The sequence below is a fragment of the Protomyctophum bolini genome (assembly GCF_963924005.1).
Source record: "Protomyctophum bolini genome assembly, chromosome: 20".
Lineage (NCBI taxonomy): Eukaryota > Metazoa > Chordata > Actinopteri > Myctophiformes > Myctophidae > Protomyctophum > Protomyctophum bolini.
In genome coordinates this window covers 24,515,121-24,532,959 of record NC_137881.1, presented here as the reverse complement: position 1 = coordinate 24,532,959, position 17,839 = coordinate 24,515,121, and the positions used below count along the sequence as shown (strand labels likewise).

Here is a 17,839-nt window from a genome sequence, read left to right as displayed (position 1 = left end):
GAAGATTTGAAAAAAATGACGAAATGACAAAAACGATGGGTTATAGCCCATGTTTTTTGAAATTTTGAAATAAAAAGTTGTCCTCGTTTCTCATCATTTTGGACCATGGGCTATAGCCCATATCGTACGGCATACTATAGCATGCCGTTTTTCATCATTTTTGAGGATTTGAAAAAAATGAAAAAAACGATGGGTTATAGCCCATGTTTTTTGAAATTTTGGAATTCACTGGAACAGTTTCCCAATCAATAAATCCGTCTTTTGTGCTTATTGTAGCTATTTTCAGATTGACATGGAAGCATAAACCAAACGCAAAATCAAACACTTTATTTTTTTCAACACCAATTGTGGCAATTCTTCATACGTAGAAAACAATATACAAAATAAAGCATTTTGAGATTTACATGGACTGTTGCAAATGTAAATCTACTAGTGTTTGAGTGAATTATATGTTAGGTGATGGATTTTAAAGAATAAGACTAGACTGCATAAAAGACCCAAATCAAAATGACTTTTCAACTTATAAGTTATGGTCCTTGTAGCCAACACCAGGTGTAGCTCTCTGCAGCAAAAGATAGCAGATCTACAAGCTCACAATGTGTTGCAAGGTATCACTTTTTGGGCTAGTAGATCTGCTATTTTCACCATTGACATACATTATACAACCATGCACCGCATATCGGGTTTAAGTGGTTAAGACTCGAGAGTAAAGATTAAAATGTACATGACTGTGTTTGGCTATACTTTCTTGCATTTGGTACTTTTTCTTTCATGGCATAGAGATGAGGTCCGATCTTTACATCACCATTGACCGAGAGTGTGGCAACTCGTGTGCAATCTCCTCTGGGGTTGAGACAGGCTTGGACAACTTCAGCTTGCTGATCACAGCATGCACAGCTCTCCACAAGGTTGGCTCCTTTGCCGATGGAGTTAAAGCCCTTCTTTGCCGTGGCACGTGCCAGTCTCGTGTAGCCAGACAACTACACCTCCCGAAATTCAAAAAAAAAACAACCCCTCCAGTAATCCGTTTGTCATTTCCGTTCACAAAAATATATATTTTAAATATCTTTAGAGATTTTTTTTCAATTCTGCTAAGCTGCAAGCTATATACTGTATGCTTAGATGATTTCTATCTATATTAGGATAGATTTGCGGGAGGAGGCTGTATGACGGAAGAAAATTGAGAAAGGTAACAGTGTGGCAACATGAGACCACACATGCCAGGGCCGCGGCGGTGCCATCAACAGCCTCCTCGAGTAGTCCTCGTTGGCACCAGCTTGGCACCAATGTTCTTATATTTGTCCTTTCCTTTATGTGTGTGTGTGTGTGTGTGTGTGTGTGTGTCTCTATGACAATGGTCCTTGGGTAGAGTACAGTTGGTAGACGGTTCTGCTCAGAGCTGGCCCGAGGTTCCTGAAGAAACAAAACAAAAAACAAAAGCAGGTTTCTCAAAAAGCAACAGTGGTAATGTCGAGGTGTGCATAGAAGTAGTAATCCATTTAGTTGATTTAAAAAATATACATAGAAAATGTATTAGAATTGTTTCATGTCAAATCGTTGATATACAGCTCATTCTAATCTAGAATATTATGGAAAAGTTCATTTTTACTCCATAATATAATTCAAAATGTGATACTTTCTTGTATTCTAGATTCATTGTGCATGAAGTGAAATATTTAAAACCTATTTTTGTTTGAATCGTGACATTATGGCATACAGCTCATCCAAAAATCCTATATCAATACTGAGATAGCAATACTGAAGCATGTGTTATAGCCCATGTTTTTTGAAATTTTGAAAAAAAAGTAAAAAAATGAAAAAACGATGGGTTATAGCCCATGTTTTTAGAAATTTTGAAAAAAAAAGTTAGCCTCGTTTCTCATCATTTTGGACCGTGGGCTATAGCCCATATCGTACGGCATACTATAGCGCGCAGTTTTTCATAATTTTTGAAGATTTGAAAAAAATGACGAAATGACAAAAACGATGGGTTATAGCCCATGTTTTTTGAAATTTTGGAAAAAAAAGTTAGCCTCGTTTCTCATAATTTTGGACCGTGGGCTATAGCCCATATCGTACGGCATACTATAGCGCACAGTTTTTCATAATTTTTGAAGATTTGAAAAAAATGACGAAATGACAAAAACGATGGGTTATAGCCCATGTTTTTTGAAATTTTGAAATAAAAAGTTGTCCTCGTTTCTCATCATTTTGGACCATGGGCTATAGCCCATATCGTACGGCATACTATAGCATGCCGTTTTTCATCATTTTTGAGGATTTGAAAAAAATGAAAAAAACGATGGGTTATAGCCCATGTTTTTTGAAATTTTGAAAAAAAAAGTTAGCCTCGTTTCTCATCATTTTGGACCGTGGGCTATAGCCCATATCGTACGGCATACTATAGCGGCAGTTTTTCATAATTTTTGAAGATTTGAAAAAAATGACGAAATGACAAAAACGATGGGTTACAGCCCATGTTTTTTGAAATTTTGAAAAAAAAAAGTTAGCCTCGTTTCTCATCATTTTGGACCGTGGGCTATAGCCCATATCGTACGGCATACTATAGCGCGCAGTTTTTCATAATTTTTGAAGATTTGAAAAAAATTACGAAATGACAAAAACGATGGGTTATATATAGCCCATGTTTTTTGAAATTTTGAAATAAAAAGTTGTCCTCGTTTCTCATCATTTTGGACCGTGGGCTATAGCCCATATCGTACGGCATACTATAGCGCACAGTTTTTCATAATTTTTGAAGATTTGAAAAAAATTACGAAATGACAAAAACGATGGGTTATAGCCCATGTTTTTTGAAATTTTGAAAAAAAAAGTTAGCCTCGTTTCTCATCATTTTGGACCGTGGGCTATAGCCCATATCGTACGGCATACTATAGCGCGCAGTTTTTCATAATTTTTGAAGATTTGAAAAAAATGACGAAATGACAAAAACGATGGGTTATAGCCCATGTTTTTTGAAATTTTGAAATAAAAAGTTGTCCTCGTTTCTCATCATTTTGGACCATGGGCTATAGCCCATATCGTACGGCATACTATAGCATGCCGTTTTTCATCATTTTTGAGGATTTGAAAAAAATGAAAAAAACGATGGGTTATAGCCCATGTTTTTTGAAATTTTGGAAAAAAAAAGTTAGCCTCGTTTCTCATCATTTTGGACCGTGGGCTATAGCCCATATCGTACGGCATACTATAGCGCGCAGTTGTTCATAATTTTTGAAGATTTTAAAAAAATGACGAAATGACAAAAACGATGGGCTATAGCCCATGTTTTTTGAAATAAAAAGTTGTCCTCGTTTCTCATCATTTTGGACCATGGGCTATAGCCCATATCGTACGGCATACTATAGCATGCCGTTTTTCATCATTTTTGAGGATTTGAAAAAAATGAAAAAAACGATCGGTTATAGCCATAGACTGTAAAAAATATGGACAAAGCGTTCCACGGGTCTAACGTGAACGTAAAATGAAGCCTGTCAGTCCTTGCAATGGAAGTCGCCATCTTTCTAGATCCGTTTGGGCCCAGCTGGCCATTGGCTGGCCCAGACAACGAGGCGGGACTTCCCCCTTCTTCTTCGTTGGTTTTTATTTTGACTCGAGTGGGTGGGGGATCCCGTTCATAGACTGTAACGGTAGCCACGCCCCTCAGAACATGCGCGACTTTATGGTCATGTTTTTAATAAATGGGACCATAATTTTCCAAAAAGAATATTATGACATTAGAAATGAGACTTTAAACTAGTGACTGGAAGCAAAAAGTATTTATGACCATGTTTATTAAGGTAATACAGTGTAGGTGAAGTTGGGCCAAAATACATGGACTTCTATGGGGCTATGGGTTTTTTTGAGCCCAATGACAGCGCCACAACAGGCCATTATATGAACTTTCATTTCCTTAGTGGCTTCACAAAATATCCGTCTGACTGCCCCCCTGGTTATAGCCCATGTTTTTTGAAATTTTGAAAAAAAAAGTTAGCCTCGTTTCTCATCATTTTGGACCATGGGCTATAGCCCATATCGTACGGCATACTATAGCATGCCGTTTTTCATCATTTTTGAGGATTTGAAAAAAATGAAAAAAACGATGGGTTATAGCCCATGTTTTTTGAAATTTTGAAATAAAAAGTTGTCCTCGTTTCTCATCATTTTGGACCATGGGCTATAGCCCATATCGTACGGCATACTATAGCATGCCGTTTTTCATCATTTTTGAGGATTTGAAAAAAATGAAAAAAACGATGGGTTATAGCCCATGTTTTTTGAAATTTTGAAAAAAAAAAGTTAGCCTCGTTTCTCATCATTTTGGACCGTGGGCTATAGCCCATATCGTACGGCATACTATAGCGGCAGTTTTTCATAATTTTTGAAGATTTGAAAAAAATGACGAAATGACAAAAACGATGGGTTAGAGCCCATGTTTTTTGAAATTTTGAAAAAAAAAGTTAGCCTCGTTTCTCATCATTTTGGACCGTGGGCTATAGCCCATATCGTACGGCATACTATAGCGCGCAGTTTTTCATAATTTTTGAAGATTTGAAAAAAATGACGAAATGACAAAAACGATGGGTTATAGCCCATGTTTTTTGAAATTTTGAAATAAAAAGTTGTCCTCGTTTCTCATCATTTTGGACCATGGGCTATAGCCCATATCGTACGGCATACTATAGCATGCCGTTTTTCATCATTTTTGAGGATTTGAAAAAAATGAAAAAAACGATGGGTTATAGCCCATGTTTTTAGAAATTTTGAAAAAAAAAGTTAGCCTCGTTTCTCATCATTTTGGACCGTGGGCTATAGCCCATATCGTACGGCATACTATAGCGCGCAGTTTTTCATAATTTTTGAAGATTTGAAAAAAATGACGAAATGACAAAAACGATGGGTTATAGCCCATGTTTTTTGAAATTTTGAAAAAAAAAGTTAGCCTCGTTTCTCATCATTTTGGACCGTGGGCTATAGCCCATATCGTACGGCATACTATAGCGCACAGTTTTTCATAATTTTTGAAGATTTGAAAAAAATGACGAAATGACAAAAACGATGGGTTATAGCCCATGTTTTTTGAAATTTTGAAATAAAAAGTTGTCCTCGTTTCTCATCATTTTGGACCATGGGCTATAGCCCATATCGTACGGCATACTATAGCATGCCGTTTTTCATCATTTTTGAGGATTTGAAAAAAATGAAAAATGACATTATGGCATACAGCTCATCCAAAAATCCAAAAGCATGTGTGCTTCAGTACGTTGACAAGCTATATGGAGATGCCGATTTTCCTTTTCCAGCAGTACTTGGCACCTGCCCACAGAGCCAAAACTACAGTACCAGTAATAGGTGTACTGACCATGGTATATCTGTGCTTAACTGACCAGCAAATTGGCCGGACATGAACCCCACAGAGAATCTAGGTTTTTATTGTCAAGAATGAGCTGTTATCAGAGAAAACTTGGGCTTCCATAACGCCTCAACAGTGCCACAGGCTTATCACCTCCATGCCACACCCCATTGATGAAATTATTTGTTAACATTTATGATCATGGAGGAAAATGAACTTTTCCATAATATTCAATTTTTAAGGAGGAATAAATATGCAATGCAGCACAGAGCATAATAACAACAATGGAATGGAATCAAAGTGAATCCTGCAAACCTTTTGAGTTTCCCGTATCGGATAGAGGAGAGAAGTTTCTCTTTCTCTGCTTCACTCCTGCATTGTTCATAGGCTGTGAGAAGACTGGACACACACACAGAGAGAGAGAGAGAGAATAAGTGATTACATGTACAATAAATCTGTGTAAATGTGCCTATTCTGTCTGTGTGCATCTCTTTTACATGACCAATAAATGCTTATGTACAGGTCAGGGAAACTGTCGTAAATGTGTCTTCTTTTGTTTTCCAACCGCTATAGTTGCAAATGTGAGCTCTCCACTGGAACAAGAAATTCATCCCGGATTTTCCAACATGTTCATGTGCTCATCCCTGCAAATACAAGAACGCTCCCCTCAAAACAGTCGCATAGTGTGAATCCCGGTTATTCCTGATCTTAATCTCAGTAAAACGGTGCCAAAATCCAGCCGCAGAAAAACTATGCCTAACCCTAAACTTATTTCTAACCTTATCCTCTGTAAAACAAACGCTTTATAATAAACTAGAGAGGTCCCGTGGGGCCTCTACGGTGGTGCCCGTTGGGCACTGGCCAATTTGGAATGATGCAAGTTGGAAATGAATGCCCCACCCAGATATTATGTCTGTGTTGCTACTAATAGTATAACGCTTTACAAACACATCAACCAGCACTGGACCTATAATATCTATATAATTTATATCGCTCGTTGCGACACGGGGGAGTGCACGGAAACTGGTACCGAGAATTTGTGAGTCGCATCCCAGCGACCACAAGACAGTGGAGAAGCGCACGCATTTACATTGCTGTACGTTCAGAAGATTCAGAAGGTGAAAACACATTTAAGTATTGCAAATGCTGATGACAGCATATACAGTACTTCATTCACTGTGACCATGAGGATACACTCGCTCAGTGTATTACCTGTGTGGCGTTTGGTATAGTTCCAGTATAGCAGCAGCCTTGTCACCAGACAGACCACTGACCTGCATCAACTGTCTTGCAAACACCTCCGTCACTGTCTGGCACTGAGACACAAATATGAAGGGAAGGTTACACACAGGCACAAGCATGCACGTGTGCACAAAAACACTCACACTGGATGTCAGTGTGACAGCAGAAGTGTTCATTTTGACAGAAACTTTTGATTTAGTTTGGTCTTAAAACATGTTATTTTATTTTCTCATGTTTGTTTGTACTGTATGTGTGTTTCTTTCTTTTGCTATCGTTTTCTTTGGATTTTGTTCAAAAATTAATAAAAATGTAAACATTTCAGATACAATATGACTACGGTAAAACTAAATATTGTTTTAGTTTTATTCAAGTTTACGCAAGTTTTATTCAAGTAAGATTTTAGTCGACTAAATCTACAGTTGATTTTGTCAACACAAATGTATTTTGATGGTGTCGTAATGGCTGATTTGATACTTGCTAAAAATAGCTACAAAGCTATATCTACAAGCTCACAGCGCAAGCTCACAACAGGTGAAATGAAAACTGGACGCAGTACCTCTGCCAAACAAATTGTGTTCGTATAGAGATGCTCGGCCTAGCAGAATGCATTAGGGCTGCCGTAATTGTCCAAAAATTGGATTCGGATATTCGTTTTAAAAACCCACGTGGATTCGAACAATTCGAGCCATTCGGATTTCGGATTTAATTCGAGCCAATCGGATCTTTTAATAATTATATTTACACCAATACAACCTGAGACATAACATTTAAGATCGCATTGCTGGCGCAACTCTCTCTCTCCGCGCATTGGTGTTGCTGAAAACTGAGATGGAACGGAACGCATACATTCTCCCTTCTCCAGTAAAACATTTTTCTTAAATGAGCAATCCTACCACACAGCCTTATCAAAACAAGGCACGGAGGCAGTGTTAATTCTGCTGCATTATTATTATCTGTGGACTGTGGGTCTGCTGCCGAGTGCCGACGTTATGAAACTTTTTAGCTGGCTAGCACCTGTGCTCCGCTGTTATGCTCAAATTAGTGACCCTAAAGAATTCTGAGGCAACAAGGCTGGAGACGAGGCAGCCAATCAGAACTGCGCTGCGCTGCGCTGTATAGTCTGTGTTTAGGAAATGTGGCAGCTGATTTATTCTTCAATGTATGCCGTTGTCGGCGTGTCGCGTGGCAAATATAACTAATCTACAAGCTCACAAGTCACAACGCTTACCCATGGCACCGAAAACTAATAATAATAATAAATAAAAAAATATTTTTTATTATTATTTTTAATTCGAACCTTAATTTTATATATTCGGTTATTAATTATATTTTTTGATTCGAATCTATATTCGGATATAGAATATTCGTTGGCAGCACTAGAATGCATCATGAAGGATTCAAACGGATGCTAGTACTGTCCCGGTATTTCACCCCTGCGCCACCTGCACCACCATTTATTTGCTATATTTGTTATAATGTATTTTGTTCATTACTTCATTTCCATGCGGCACGTGGAATAATGACGCTTCATGGTGAATCTCTAGATTCTGTACCACATCACGAATGCTGCAGAAAGAAAGTGGTCTTTTGTGTTCCACACATGGTGCTTTAAAGAAACGATAGCCAGCACTCCTTTCAGTTTATTACTAAAGCAGTAAAAGCATCCGGCAAGTTTGTTTCATATCGTTATTGTGACTGGTGTTTGTGCACGCATTTCTTCCGGTTTCGAAAGAAACATGACAAGAAGGTTTACAATTATGTACACGCCGTCGCACACACACCTTGTTCTTGAGCGACCCGAGGTTGAACTCGGCGAAGGAGATGAGGGAGGAGGAAGGGGTTTCTCTGGCCTCTTCTACCTCACTTCCTCCGTCCACCTCCAGATCTCTGGAATGACAGAACAGGGTCTTGTTCTGGAGGAGAGGACATTAAGAAAGAGGACGAAAAGAGAGTGTTTGAATTGTATATCAGTTGATACTGTTGTGTGTGTGTGTGTGTGTGTGTGTGTGTGTGTGTGAAAGAGAGACAGTTACCTGGTACAGTTTGGTCAGGTATCGGGTCATTACAGTCAAGTAGGCTACAGACTCCTTCACATCCTGTACTCTCTTCACAAAGAAACCGTCCACCACCTAACACAAATGCGCGCACACACACACACACACACACACACACACACACACACACACACACACACACACACACACACACACACACACACACACACACACACACACACACACACACACACACACACACACACACACACACACACACACACACACACACAATGTTATCTTTTTAAGAGACTATCTCTTGTAAGTACACAATTAATTGCATAATGCGGAAACCACTGGCCTACAAGGCAGTTGGTATGAGATGCTATTTTTGTGGCAATAAACCAGTTGAAAATATAATTAAATTCTAAATACTGTCTCTGCTATAATTTCTGGATTTGTAAATGGCTACAAAACCCTTTGTTTTATGTAGGCCTGCTTTTTGATTGAAGTAAAAAAAAATATATATATATATATATATATATATATATATATGTATATGTATATATATATATGTATACTGTATATATTTATGAGAAGTTATTTTCATAACATCGTTAATTTTCATGTCTAGGAAAATGTCTAGTGTGTGTGTGTGTGTGTGTGTGTGTGTGTGTGAGTGAGTGTGTTGCCTCCACACATTCCATTCAATTGAGCCCTTTTGTTGTCTCTCACAGCTGAGGACCTCAAGTCCAGCTGATGTTGATCACCCAATCAGTCCTGACGGGAGGTTAGAGGAAGAGCAGAAGAAGCCAAGGGGATATTTCTTTAAAAAATCATAACTCTGGACAGGAATGGACTAGGAACTTACTTTTTTTTGACATGCTCAGATCTTTATGCTCTACAAGTTTAAATCATCTCGCGGGACGGAACCGGCCCGCGACACTTTCGGTCGCGATCGTTTTGGTCGCACTACAGTAATTATATGCAGTAGCACTGGTGCTCCCAGTTATATTTTGAGATCGCACAGATTAAAATTCAGGCGCATTTGCGACCAAAATGGTCGCTATTTCGAGCCCTGGTGTGTATGCATGTGTGTACCTGTGTGTTGATAATAGCTTGTTGTAAAGTGCTCTCCGGTATACTCAGGTGAGACGCTGCAGCGCCACACTCCTCCACTAGGTAGATGGGTTTATGTAGACCACACCTCTTCAGGCGAAACTGAGGATGGGAGAGAGAGAGACTTGCCATCATCAATTCACTACAATCATTGGAGAATAAACAAGCTGAGATAGGTAAAGTATATTCACATGCACTCTTTCACACACACGCACACACATACACTAGGGCCGGAAATCTCTAGGTACCTGGAGATCCGATTCCGATTCGATTATGAATCGATGCATCTTGATTCCAATACATGATTTATTTCCTCTTCACTGTGTAACTAAACAGTAAGTAACAGAGAGGCTAATTGTCGGTATCAGCCAGGGTGCCGGGAGTCTGTCCCCGTTTCAATGCGCTAGACCTCTGGGGGATGGAATGCCGAGGTGGAGTGCAACACCTAATATAATGTGAATTAATTCATAATAATCCATGATGTCTGCATTGCGATTAATCTATGAATCTAACACACACACACACACACCTTCTGTTCTCTGAAGCGTCCATCGATGATGCTTCCACACAGGTCATCGATCCGCTTCCTCTCGATGATGTAATCAAGAACCAGCTCCCTGCTGGGGGGAGCACGCAGCTGGCCTGTGGACAGAGACACAAGCAAGGCCTCTCATTCAGTGTTGACGTCGTCGACTGAAACTATGACGAAAAACGTTCGTCGAATACCTTTTTTTTTTCCACTGACGAAAACCGAATAAAAGCTATAAATAAAAACTAAGCTATGATGACTAAATATACTGACAATTGTGTCAACAAATAAAAACTGGACAAAAATGTTAGGGAGGGACTAGTGGAGAAGAGATCCAGTATAGAACTAAAAGACATTTTATGCTTGGTTGCACTCTGAAAATAGCCGATCTACAAGCTCACAACGCGTCGCAGCGAGACCCATCATGGTTGGCTTGTAGATATTACCAATGCCATCTACCAATTTACAAAGTGTAAAATCAGGCATTACGAGTACGACGCCGTCAAGGCCCGCCAAAACACACTTTAGTCGACAAATTCAACTGTAGATTTAGTCGACAAAAACAAACATATAAGATGACAAAAATATGACTAAAACTAAATTAAATTTTACTCAAGACTATGACTAAAACTAAATTTGCTGTCAACAACACTAAACGGGTGCATGCTTTTGGTTAGACATACCATTGGTCAAAATGAAATGATCGGTATCGGATCGGGAGTAAAATAACGTGATCGGGACATCCCTAACTGCAACTGATTGATTTTCTTCATAATGACTACTTATGAGACTATTTACTGTGCATGAATATATCCAGGACCAACCGAAGGCAGACTACTTGGAATTGTTAGCACAAGAATAAAAGCAAGATCTCAATCGAGAGGCCAAACCAATGCACTGCAGTCAGAGTCTACATCATAAGTTTGATACTGTCGGCATCAAAGCAGAGATATTCAATTATTAAACAATATGCCATTCCAATTGGAGACACTAGAGGGAAATGGTACACAAAAAGTACAAATGGTCTGATCTCCGTTCGAGGTTTACTGGGGCTAGATCCCGCGAGAGTGAGTTGCCGGGACAGAGAAAGAAAGGTCAATATTAAAGTACATTTTCTCCCGATTGGTCTCATTGAAAAAATTACCTTTTAGTATGAAAATCTTGGGAAGATTGTGGGGCTAAAGAATGGTTCAGAAGCTGCGTTCACCAACGCCTGCTTCCAGTCTCGTAAAAAGGCGTCCACGTATACTTCACGCAGATACAGGAAGTTAACTGTAGATGGCATGTCTTTTCTTTTTGTCTTGGATTGAAGCTTCATTCCGTGTGCATGCGTTACCTGGTACAGGTGCGACCTTCTCCCGGGCCACCCACAGGAAGTCTCCGATGTTTAGCTTCCTGACGTCGAAGGTCACGCCGTTCTTCTGAAGCTCTTTGACCAAATCCTGTTTACAGTTGCCAATGCCACTACACACACACACACACACACACACACACACACACACAGTGAAACAGCCAAAAAGCCCATAGCGATTTTGCTTGCATCATATTCAACACTGCCGTTTAATATGATGCTGTAGTTTTCCTAACCACCGCGGTAGTCACCTTATCACCTAAAGCTGGAGTATGAGTAGGCATTAAGACTATCCTAATGTCATAGTATAGTAGACGAAAAACATTTCTCTTACCCAGTTGTTTCAATGAAGTCGACACAGAGGACGATGTCATATCTGCCGGGTAAGAGATATGCTGCATCCGGCCTCCTGGTCGTCGTCTCTGGAGCCCGGGACCGTCCTGGGCAGCTCGGCCCAGCCACCTCACTCCGAAGCTGGGTGAAAGCACCAGGCCTCTCTGTGGGGCTACAGAAGTAATAGTGTGTGATCTACTTAAAGTCGACTCAAGTATAATTAGGAAGTAGGAAGGACACCTGCAATACTAGAGCCAATCTATTTTCCCCGTTGTTCAATTATTTCTTTGTGCACCTTTTTAAGAATAGTTTGTTTTAGCTATTTTTTTAAACACTCACCATAACATGTCCGCCATCTCCTCTTCCTCCTCTTCCTGTGTTAGGTCTACAACTTTTGCTCTGCCTCCTTCCTCCTTCTCGTCTCCCTGCTCCTCATCCTCTCCTGCATTCATCCCGTTCTCCTCCTCCTCCTCCTCTGCACCCCTCCCTCTCTCCTGTCCAGCGTTGCTTCCTGGTTCCCCATCGTCCAGTCGCTCTGCCAAAGCCATGCCCTGCTCTGTGAGAGAATACCTCAAAGAGAGAGAGAGAGAGAGAGGGGAAAGAGAGAGAGAGTATTATTCTTCTGCTTTATTTCATTGATATTATCAGAAATGGAAATGCAAACATTTTCATGAACGGAAATGACGAACAGATGACAGCCTCCGGAATGGGCTTTCAGGGTGTTTAGTTTCAGACTCTATATACATGTAGCATTTGGAAGATAGTGGAATAATATTTGGCTATAAGAGAGTAGACTAGGGTTAGGTCATGTTTTGAAAACAGTAACATGTTTGTATGATCAGAAATATGAAGACCTTAAGACACCTGTCCTGTGGCTCAAAGGAGGCACAATGTATGCGATTGTGTGCACTTTTTGAACGTGTGTGTGTGTGTGTGTGTGTGTGTGTGTGTGTGTGTAGGTTTTCTCCATGCCTACCTTGCAGGATTGTGAGTCTTCAGAACAAGATCCTTAAGAACCAGCGTGCTGACTGAAGACCAGGCTGTGTATTTACTACCTAAATCTGGCTGCAGAGAAAGAGAGAATAAGCCACGGGCATACATTTTTATACTTCACTAGGGAAGGAGGGTGTGTGCGACTGTGCGCATGTTTATATAAGTACTTGTATGCAAGTTGTGCGTGTGTGTGTGTATGTGTAACCCACTCACCACAGTGAATGACTTGTCACATAGATGCTGGGCCTCCGCTTGAAGTTCCAACTTCAACATATAGTCTTTATTACCTGGGATCTGGAGAGATGAGATGACATTAAATGACACTAAACAGTGAAAGTAGAACAGTGGCGTTAAGACTTTATGTCCAATCCACCAAATATCTAAGTCTAGTGTGTCACATAATGGTCGTGTGAAAGATAAGAAACTTGCTCACTTATTGCTGAGCTTTGTTCAATGGTGGTGCCGGTACCTTCTTCAGCAGAACATTTGTCCTCACCAGTATTATGTTTTGGTCATTCTGCAATATTAGTACATTTCTATATAACACTATATACACCAATAGCGCACCGAAGTCTGACATCAAAGTCTGACATCAGTGCTGGGTTACAGAGTCATTTTTTTGATTAGAAAATCTTAGAATTGTGTGGATATGAAGCAAATGGATTGGTATCATGACATCGGTAATCTATAGCGTATATGAATATTATTTTCCCAATACATTACACCTTTACAACATTATAAACAGTGTTTATCCATTCATTTGTACCAGACAGCTGATGTTAAATTACCTATTTTTCTATCTATATATTGTACATCAATCTCTACAGCATTGGGTCCAAAATTAGAAGAGAAAGTGTGGAGAGACAGAATGCGACCTTGAAGTCAAAGCCTGGAGCACTGCATTGTTCATCTCTGTGGAAAATGACAGGGTTATTATTCACAAATGGAACCCTGTATATGTATACAAATGTAAGCACTGAATCAATGTTAATTTTGACAGCTGATTTTGTGTGAGTACTTTGTCCACCAGATACCATATTTAAAATTTTGGATGTGCTACCTTTTTTGATGTACAGTACACTGGATTTGGGTTTAGCACTCCACTGAAAACCATTGCTGATGCGCAACCTCTTTTTCTCATTTACTCACAATTCGCCTTGGAATATTTTAAGTTCACTTATTTTCTCATACTTGGATGTCAGCCTCTACTACTACTAAGGGAAGGAACTTAAATGCATTTACCTATAAAATGATTTTAGTTCTACTGGATCTCTTCTCCACTAGCCCTCCCTAACATATTTGTCAACATAGCCTTAGTTTTAGTCATCAATGATAGCTTAGCATTTTCTTAGTTTTCGTAGTCGACAGCCAATTTTCATCACAGTCTCAGACTCTCAGTTGACGAAATCACCAGTGGAACAGGTGTACCTGGTTGTGTCTGTAATCACCAGTGGAACAGGTGTACCTGGTTGTGTCTGTAATCACCAGTGGAACAGGTGTACCTGGTTGTGTCTGTAATCACCAGTGGAACAGGTGTACCTGGTTGTGTCTGTAATCACCAGTGGAACAGGTGTACCTGGTTGTGTCTGTAATCACCAGTGGAACAGGTGTACCTGGTTGTGTCTGTAATCACCAGTGGAACAGGTGTACCTGGTTGTGTCTGTAATCACCAGTGGAACAGGTGTACCTGGTTGTGTCTGTAATCACCAGTGGAACAGGTGTACCTGGTTGTGTCTGTGGAGGGTGAGGAGGACTGCGTAGCCCCCAGACCTCTTCTGGGGAACATATTCCCTCTTCTTTCTGCTCCCAGCCCCTTCTCCGCCACCTTTCTCCTTCCCTCCATTCGACGGGGCATTCTTCTGCAACGATAAGACGCCAATTTAATTGGTTTTGGCATTAAACATTGGAACCTAATGAATAGAAACGACCATTCCGTTTGTTGTAATTTTGGGGGGAATTGTATACTTTAAAAGGCTGAAATAGCTGATCTACAAGCTTACAACACATGGAGGAAATCGAATGAAGCTTTAACATGGAGAAGGCCGAGCCATCTTATTTTTTGTATTATTATTATTACTTTATTTTTGTCACTTCGCTACTCAAGTGACAAAACAAATCCACAGAACGTAGTGAATGAGGCTGGAACCCAGGCTATCTTTTTTTCAGCAGCAAACCAAAATGAGCTGTGTAGTGTAGAATGCTGCACAATACCTCAAAGTATACTGCAGTTACTGTAGTATAGCCGATCTACAAGCTCACAATGTGACGCATTGTGTAGAAAGCTTGTAAAAACACCCTCTGCATACATTTAGCATAAAACCCATTCCACAGCACATGTTTTGACTTAAGGCCAGTCCAGACCAAAGATTCACATTGCAACGACTTGCATCTTGAAAACAGAATCCTACAACTGTGGTTTGCAACTTTAGATCTGCTATTGTCAAATTGCTGAAGTGGTTAGTGTATGTTTTGTAATAATAATCTAAATCTACAAACTAACTGGTACAGTAACTCAAGTTTTCAAATAAGTGTAGTGGAGTAAAAGTACAACATTTGGACCAAGATGAAGTGAAGTATAAGTATTGGAAAGAATACTCAAGGAAAACTCAAAAGTGTACTCTTTACTCAAGTACAGTATTTAATTAAATATACTTAGTTATATAATATACTTTCTACCACTACAAATATGACATAGCTGTACTCTGTCCATTCCATCCTCCAATTTGTCACTCGTTTTTGAACACACACACAGTTTACCTTTTTGTTCGGTTCCAGATTGTTGTTATTCTGTCCACCAGGAGGGGGAGCTCCTTTAGGGAGAGAGTGGATTGGAGCGTCTGGTCCTACAGCAGAGGCAGAGAGGATGCAGGATGAGTACTAATGCACACGTTTTATGGTGCATCCAATATTCCAGCAGTTTTCAACCAGTGGTCCTTGAAGGGGTTCCAGGTGATGGACAGTTATCAAAATGGACCCTTATCTTTAGTGTAAATTGAAACCAAATGGGCCCTTACAGGTCCATTTGGTTTCATTTTACGCTCTCAAGAGTTAAAATATTGTCAAACATCTGCATTACTCAAGTTAATGTACAAGAATTTTATGCAATTAATTAGAGAATGTAGAATAATTGTTATTTTGATCGACGTTTGCCTGTTGTCTCTCCTATGGTGCCACATCAATACATGCATGGGATTGTGGACACAATCTTATCCAACGAAAACAAAATACATTCTTTAGTTTAGGGTCTGAGAGCGTAAATCAGGCTAAATCATCAAATGCCCAATAAATAATGAGCCTTGATATGAAAAAGGTTGAAAACCACTGCTCTATTAATTTCCATCCCTCTCGTACCGTTCTCTCTGTAGTACTTCTGTAGTTTGTCATCCAATATTTTACAGATTCCGTCCCCAAAGTTCTGCAGGATCTTGGCCTCTCTTGCGTTCTGCAGCGGCAGAGGGTACCTCGTCAAGGAGCCAAGTGCCTGGCGAAGAGACAAAATTAACCCTTTAAGACCTGAGGACCCCGTTTTCTGAAAAACCTATGTTTCTATATCAGTGGTGCTCAAACCTTTTCATGTCAAGGACGCCCAGAATTATCTGTATTTAGCCGAGGACGGTGGACCCCTATCTGAAAATATTTTGTTCTAGTAGGGACCAAAGATTTGAGTTTAAAACGTTCTCTGTTAATTGTTAAAGAATATATATTCAAAGATTTGCACACATGTTCACGATTTTTCAAAAATAGCAGATCTACAAGCTTGAGTAAGGTTTAATATTTTAAGCCACTGTAGTTGGCTCCAGGTGCCACATTTTGAATGTAGTAATGTTCAGCAACTACTTTTCATGGACAAAATGAGAATCGTGTGAGAATCGTGATCTCAATTGTTGTGGAGGAAAATCAAGATTCACATTTGAGCAAGAATCGTGCAGCACTATAGTCCATGGCACCAAGCATTTACAGATGGGGGTCCGCAGCCAAATATACATGTCAACGTGGACATGAAAAACATGGAGGAACACTGTGTGCTAGGTGGGGACCGCATCAGAACATACTTTGTTATAGGTGTGCTGGGTCTTCAGTCCTTTCTCCCGGGCCTGGTCTCGCAGCTCGGTGACCCACTGTAGAAACAGGGGGTTCAGACACACCGGCAGGGCTCGCTTCCGACCCAACAGAACCCGTTCCGACGATGACATCACTTTGGTCCTCCTGCGAGACAACGGGTCAAAAAAGAAAACCCATCATAAGCAGGCGGTGACTGACGGCAACGAACTGCAATTGTGGTTCAGTGGTTAGGGGCCGTCACTATGAAGACATTTTGCATGACGACTAATTGTCACGTAATAAATTGTGACTAATTTAACTAAAATGACATTTCTTTTTGGCTTTTAGGCTTTGATGTACGCTGCAGATGTGACAGATAACCATACAAAATTACACATACTGTACAAGGATATGACTATACTTTATTTTTGAATCATTAATGGTGAAAATAGCAGATTTACAAGCTCACAACGAGCTTGTAGATCTGCTATGAGCCTATTTATATTGTGTTTTATGGCCCCTGTGGGCCTAAAACAAAGCCCCCTGTGATGTCATGTGGGCCAATATACACAACATCATCATCATGACAACATGGAAACGATTATGACAATTGTATCGCAACAAATAGTTGCGATTAGGCGATGTAATAATTGTGACAGTGATTCTCAATGTGGGACCGCCAGGGGACGTTTCAGGGCTACCAATGTAATCAAAAAGGTCAACCAAAGAACAAGATTCCTGTACAGGATCTCCTCACTGGTCATCAAAAACACCTTGAAGACCCGAACAGGAGCCCTCGTACAAGGTTTCTTCGACTACGCATGCACCTCTTGGTACCACAGCACCTCAAAGGCCCTTAAAACAAGGCTCCAGACTTCCCAAAA

At 40.1% G+C, this 17,839-nt stretch overlaps 1 protein-coding gene across 2 annotated transcripts; it reads right to left on the bottom strand.

The window, feature by feature from the left end:
* Positions 1-312: 312 nt before the first annotated feature.
* Positions 313-17,521, bottom strand: LOC308334862 (crossover junction endonuclease MUS81-like). 2 transcript variants are annotated; one of them, XM_080791738.1, is made up of 16 exons: positions 16,967-17,521; positions 16,266-16,395; positions 15,672-15,757; positions 14,639-14,773; positions 13,128-13,208; positions 12,898-12,986; positions 12,261-12,491; positions 11,923-12,093; positions 11,574-11,701; positions 10,238-10,350; positions 9,691-9,810; positions 8,629-8,724; positions 8,377-8,508; positions 6,566-6,669; positions 5,669-5,752; positions 313-1,413 (listed from the first exon to the last, which is right to left on the bottom strand). In XM_080791738.1, the coding sequence occupies exons 1-16, from the start codon at positions 17,105-17,107 to the stop codon at positions 1,347-1,349; spliced, it is 1,908 nt and encodes a 635-aa protein (XP_080647864.1). In that variant the 5' UTR covers positions 17,108-17,521; the 3' UTR covers positions 313-1,346. The 2 variants fall into 2 exon arrangements, with proteins under 2 accessions (XP_080647864.1, XP_080647865.1); XM_080791739.1 differs by having other exon boundaries at positions 14,639-14,770.
* Between the last annotated feature and the right edge of the window lie 318 nt (positions 17,522-17,839).